The sequence below is a fragment of the Macrosteles quadrilineatus genome, unplaced genomic scaffold (assembly GCF_028750875.1).
Source record: "Macrosteles quadrilineatus isolate MER2022 unplaced genomic scaffold, UCM_ALF_1.0 Scaffold_1__1_contigs__length_201487025, whole genome shotgun sequence".
NCBI lineage: Eukaryota > Metazoa > Arthropoda > Insecta > Hemiptera > Cicadellidae > Macrosteles > Macrosteles quadrilineatus.
In genome coordinates this window covers 29,770,320-29,776,486 of record NW_026542594.1, presented here as the reverse complement: position 1 = coordinate 29,776,486, position 6,167 = coordinate 29,770,320, and the positions used below count along the sequence as shown (strand labels likewise).

General features: G+C 38.6%; 1 protein-coding gene across 1 annotated transcript; it reads left to right on the top strand.

The window, feature by feature from the left end:
• Positions 1-2,157: 2,157 nt before the first annotated feature.
• LOC128995630 (uncharacterized) lies at positions 2,158-5,679 on the top strand. Its single transcript, XM_054420650.1, has 3 exons — positions 2,158-2,322; positions 2,883-5,486; positions 5,611-5,679. Exons 1-3 carry the CDS (start codon positions 2,158-2,160, stop codon positions 5,677-5,679), a joined length of 2,838 nt encoding a protein of 945 aa, XP_054276625.1.
• Positions 5,680-6,167: the final 488 nt, after the last annotated feature.

Below are 6,167 nucleotides of genomic sequence, written 5' to 3'. Positions count from 1 at the left end.
TTTGCAATTCTGCCTCTTGCCGTAAAAGGAAGACGAGAATCAAAGTGTTCAGTAATATTCAGTATAATTAACTTTGTTATAATAATGCTTTCTATTAACTAAAAATAAATACAGATGGCATTGGTTTTTAATTTGGTTTAATGTTTAAAACAACATATGTGATTTAACAATGAAATAATTTATTAGTAATTTGTTAGTTGAAAACAAACACATCAAGATGAAGATCTCTCTCTCTCTTTTGTAATCTCTCTTTAAAGTTCTGTAAAATCATTGAAAGTTTATTTGTTAATATTAAAACTATTTGTTAATTGTATCTCAGTGTTCTAATTTGAAGAATCAAACTCCGCTTAACTTATAAATACAGTCCACTCCACACGCTACCGAAATTCTACATGGTCCTTCGGCCGCAGATCATCTGAAACTCAGCTCTTTTGGTAACTATAAGTCACAATTAGTTCTACTCAAACTCCAACTTGCAACCTTAAAAATGAACTACTCACTCCTTTCTCATCAGTAAGAAGTAAGAAGACTATCAAGACTACTGTAGATCTAAAAGGTCAATATCTAAAGGACTTTGATTCCTCTATTTTATGCATATTGTTTTTGTTGTAATTTATTAATTGACATTTCAATTTGTATCAAACTGTACAATTTGGTAATTTGTAATGCTCAGAGCCACCATTAATAGCGCTAATGTAACAATGCCATCTGTTATCTGTGTCTCGTATTGCAGAAAATAATGACAATCTCTAATCTCTCTCTCTCATTCTAGTTCCCAAACACTTAAACAATGAAATTCGTCACCCTCTCTAGGCAATTAAACTCAATTGCGAATCGTTTAGCCAAAATCCAAACTAACATCCAAGCTTTAGATTTATTACCTGATTTGTCCCAAGAACAAATAAATAAGTTGAAACTTTTAGATTCAGAAACACTTAGAAAATATTCAGAATTTGAAACCTCCCTTGCGAAACTATTCAATAGTGACACGCTTCCCGATGATTATGAAGAAGATACACTCTTTCAATTACAAGATACTATATCTGATTTATGTGTAGGAATTCAAACTCTCACGAAGAAACACCTTTCTCAAGACCCTACAAGTCATAGGTCAGTTCTAAATACTGACTCAATACCAAATACTCCATCAAGTAGCCTACCCCTTAGGCCTAGTAGCTCTTCCTCAAACCAAGATAGCCACTCTCTAAAACTCCCTCCTCTATCTCTCAAAACTTTCAATGGTTCACCAGAACAATGGTTGTCTTATGTAAGCCTGTTTCATCTGTTCATGATAATGAAAACATATCTAAAGTTGAGCGATTTCAATATCTGCTTTCTACTCTACAGGGAGAACCTTTCAATCTTATAAAGAATTTACCAATCACAGCTGAAAACTATGATGTAGCATGGGATCTTCTTCAAAAACGGTATCAAAACAGTAGGAAAATCATAAGTATACACCTCAACAACATAATAGACTTACCTAACCTAAGTGACTCCTCCCTCAAGAACATTCGCTCGTTCATTTCTCAATATAACGAAAATGCCCAAGCACTCATTGCACTCAATCATGACATAGCCAAGGATAATATCTTGCTCTCAGCCATGTTACTAAGGAAATTACACGCAGACATTCGCAAAAAGTTTGAAAGCTTACGTCTAAATTCTCAAGACCTTCCAACCGTAGGTGAAGTAATAACATTTTTAGAAAATGAATGTGCTTACTTAGAAGCTGCTAACCTCTCTAACTCTCAGTTTCCTAGAACTACTTCAAGCAATAGCATCAATGTAGGTTTCACTCAAAATAGTAAGAGGTCCAGCCCTCACTCCTCTCAGATAGGCCTACATAAGTCTACACCGAACCGCACTACTTTACTAGCTTCCAGAGACTCAAACGCCACATGCACATTTTGTAGTAAAAGTGATCACAACATTTACCAATGCTCAGAGTTTAAAGATTTGTCCGTACAGGAAAGGTACAATTTTGTGAGGAAAAACCACCTCTGTTTGAACTGCTTAGGTACCGCTCATTCTGTCAAAGACTGTAAGTCAAATAAAACATGTTTTCACTGTAAACTGAAACATCACTCCCTCTTACATCAAACTAATAATAGGCCTAATGATAAGCTTAATCAAAAGCCTAAAGATAATGCTCCGATGACCAAGGAAATGAATAAAACATATGATCACCCTGAACCTCCCTTTGTAGCTGTCTCCTCGAACCCTAATACCACTATATTGCTAGCCACTGCATTGGTCCACTTGAAAGCTAATAACGGTAACACAGTTGTAGCCCAAGCCGTTATTGACTCCGCATCTATGGTAAGCTGCGTAACAGAAAATATTGCTAACCTGCTTATGCTTAAACGGACATTTTCCAGTAATTCCAAGATAGATGGCCTATCATCAGTAGAAGTTAAATCTAAAGGCGTGTCAAAAGTTAACATATCGTCTCTTAGCGGAGAAATGATTGCTGATAACAACCCAGTCCTTATTCTAGACAGAATAACCTCAAACCTCCCACACTCAGAAGTTCCAGTTAATGTTAAAGAATACTTCAAACATTTGGTCCTGGCTGATCCAACTTTTCATCTGCCTAGTAAGATAGATATGCTCATAGGTGCTGATCTATTCGCTAAAGTGATCACTGGTGAACGCATCATCATTAACAAGGATCCATGAATTCCTGCTGAATGATGATGGATGATGGATGATGATGGATGATGGATGATCCTGCTGCCATGAATTCTGTATTTGGATATCTTATCATAGGATCTGCCCCAAATCTTCCTGCTGTAGTCCCTCACAAAACAGCCCCTTAATGCAAGGGTAATGTTTCTTTATTAAGTACTCAAGATATTGATTTTCACAATTCTCTGCAGAAATTTTGGACTCTAGAGGAACCTCCCATCAAACATCATATTACATCTGAACAAGAAATTTGTGAAAATCACTTTCTAAACACGGTCTCTAGGGATTCAGATGGACGCTACTTTGTTAGGCTACCCATAAAAGAAAATCATCCCCCTCTTGGTGACTCATCATTTTGCGCTCGTAATAGATTCCTATCACTTGAAAGAAAATTAGAAAGTCAGCCTGAAGTTAAAGAAGAGTATAGTAAAGCCATACATGATTTATTGTCATCTAGTCACATGGAACCTGTTAACCCTCCTTCAAACAGTGATAATAAACAATTTTACTTACCTCACCATGGTATTGTCAAAGTAGAATCCTCAACCACCAAGCTTCGTGTAGTATACGATGCAAGCGCACGCAGCTCCTCAGGTGTCAGCCTTAACGATATTTTACATACGGGGCCAAAACTACATAATGATCTTAATGATATTCTGTTAAAGTTTAGACTTTCCCCTATTGTCTTCTCATGTGACATCAAACAAATGTTTCGTCAAATAATGATCCACCCAGATGATAGAAACTATCAAATGTTGTATTGGAGAGATGACAAAGACGACCCCCTTTCAGTTTACCGTTTAACTACGGTTGTGTTTGGATTCAACTGTTCGCCCTACTTGGCACTAAGGACACTGCACCAACTTATCACCGATGAAGGTGCAAACTTCCCTCTGGCAGCTGAGGCTTTAAAGAAACAAGTATATGTAGATGATTTAATTTTAGGTGCCAACAGCATAGAACAAGCTTTGGTACTAAGAAATGAGGTGGAACAACTTCTCTTAAAAGGATGTTTCGAACTGAGGAAATGGACTAGCAACTGCCCTCAAATCATGGAAACTCTTCCCGACTCTTACAAAGAAACTCCTCTATATTTCAACTCCTCAGATCAACCTTATTTCAAGGTACTAGGTATAAAATGGTCACCTAACTCAGACACTTTCTCTTATCAGTTGAATATCCCAGACACACCTCCCACTAAACGAGGTATACTTGGAACAGTTAGCAGAATATTTGATCCAAACGGTTGGTTGACTCCAGTCACTCTTTGGGTAAAAGCGTTGATACAAGTTTTATGGGCACTAGGTTTATCATGGGATGCGCCTGTACCTCCGGATCTAACTGAAAAATGGTCTAAGTTCCTCCAACAACTCCCTTTCTTAAGTGAACTTAACTTACCTCGATATGTTTCTGTAGCCGATGCTGTTCATATCAGTTTACATGGATTTTGTGATGGGTCTGAAACAGGTTACGGAGCTTGTGTCTACTTGCGATGTGTAAGTTCTTCCGGAGAAATCAACGTACATCTGTTAATTGCCAAGGCTCGAGTAGCTCCTCTTAAGAAGATCTCCAACCCTAGACTAGAATTGTGTGGTGCCCATCTTTTGTCCAAACTCCTGAACTATTGCAACTGTCTACTCTCTCAAGATTATCTTGTCAACGAATTACATGCTTGGTGTGATTCATCTGTAGTCTTGTCATGGATAAAAACTGCACCCTACCGCTTAAAAGTTTATGTTGCAAATCGAGTCTCAGAAATTCAAGAACTTACTCCTACTTACATATGGAAACATGTCTCAACTCATTGTAATCCAGCTGACATTGCCAGTAGAGGAACCCTTCCCATTTCTATGAAAGACAACAGTTTATGGTGGAACGGTCCCAATTGGTTATCTCTGGATCAGGAATCATGGCCTATTCCTCGCTTCACCCCTCTCCAAGACGAACAATTGCCAGAACGTAAGACCGAACCTTTACCAATAATGGTTACAACTCAAAAACCAGACTTATTCAATAGGTTTTCATCTTGGTCAACCCTCCAGCGAGTCATCGCTTACATTCTACGCTTCAAAAATAACCTAAAAAACCAGGTTAAAGAATCAGGGGTTTTAAAGCTTGAAGAGCTTGATAAAGCAACAATCACTATCTGTAAAATGATTCAACAAACAGTTTTTTCTGAAGATATTTCTAGATTGAAAGCTGGAAAACCTTGTTCCTCCCGTCTTGCGTCTGTCTCCCCCTTCTTAGATGAAAATGGATTGATTCGTGTTGGAGGCCGCCTTAAGCACGCTCAAGTATCCTACGCTGCAAAGCACCCTATTGTCTTGCCCAAAACTAACCATGTCACCAATCTCATCGTTGATCATTACCATTTGAAACACTTGCATGCTGGACCTCAGTTTTTACAAGCCGTTATATCTCAGAAGTTTTGGATCCTATCTGCTCGAAGTGTTATTCGAGGAAGAGTTTACAAGTGCATCCGATGCTTCAAGTGCAATCCTAAGACAACAACTCAGAAAATGGGAGATCTTCCTCCCCAACGAGTCCTACCTTCAAGAGTGTTCAACAACTGCGGGACGGACTTTTTAGGTCCATTCTCAGTTAAACCTTGCAAATTAAGGAAGTCCTGTCCAATCAAAGTATACGTTTGTATCTTCATTTGTTTTTCTGTCAAGGCTGTACATTTAGAGGTTGTTACAGATCTCAGTTCCGAAGCTTACCTAGCAGCATTGACAAGATTTGTCTCTCGACGAGGGTTGTGTAGCGACATCTACTCGGACTGCGGAACAAATTATGTAGGTGCCGCTAATGAAGTTCAAAAGATTGTTAAGAATTTTTTCGTCCAGAAAGAAACTCAAGAAGCTCTTAGTAAGTTTTCCATGGAAAACAACATTAAATTTTATTACTTACCTCCCGCAGCTCCGCACCAAGGTGGCCTTTGGGAGAGAACTGTCCGCAGTGTCAAACACCATCTTCGGAGAGTCATAGGGGAACAGATTCTTACTCTTGAAGAGTTCATCACACTAACAACTCGCATCGAAGCAATTCTAAATTCACGGCCCTTAACCCCACTTTCATCTGTCCCCAGCGAAATTAATTGTTTAACTCCAGGTCATTTTCTGATTGGAGGACCTCTTTTATCTCTTCCCGAAGCTGACTGGAATGATGTCTCAACAAACAGATTGTCAAGGTGGAAGTTTGTTCAAGCATTAACCCAAAGTTTTTGGAAAAGATGGCAAAAGGAATACCTCTACACGTTGCAACAACGAGGGAAATGGAGAAGTCCTCAACCTAACATCAAAATTGGAGATCTTGTCCTATTGCATGAACCAAACCAACCTCCCCTTTCATGGAAAATGGGACGTATCATTTCAACCTCCCCAGGGCAAGATGGTCTTGTACGAGTTGTAAGATTAAAAACTTCAACAGGAACACTCTCCAGATCTATAACTAAAGTCTCACCCCTCCCAATCAAT

Coding starts and splice junctions, on each gene's coding strand:
- LOC128995630 (XM_054420650.1), top strand. CDS start 2,158: ATGACCAAGGAAATGAATAAAACATATGATCACCCTGAACCTCCCTTT. Junction 2,323..2,882: donor TTATTGACTCCGCATCTATG/GTAAGCTGCGTA, acceptor AATTCTCTGCAG/AAATTTTGGACTCTAGAGGA. Junction 5,487..5,610: donor CGGACTGCGGAACAAATTAT/GTAGGTGCCGCT, acceptor TACCTCCCGCAG/CTCCGCACCAAGGTGGCCTT.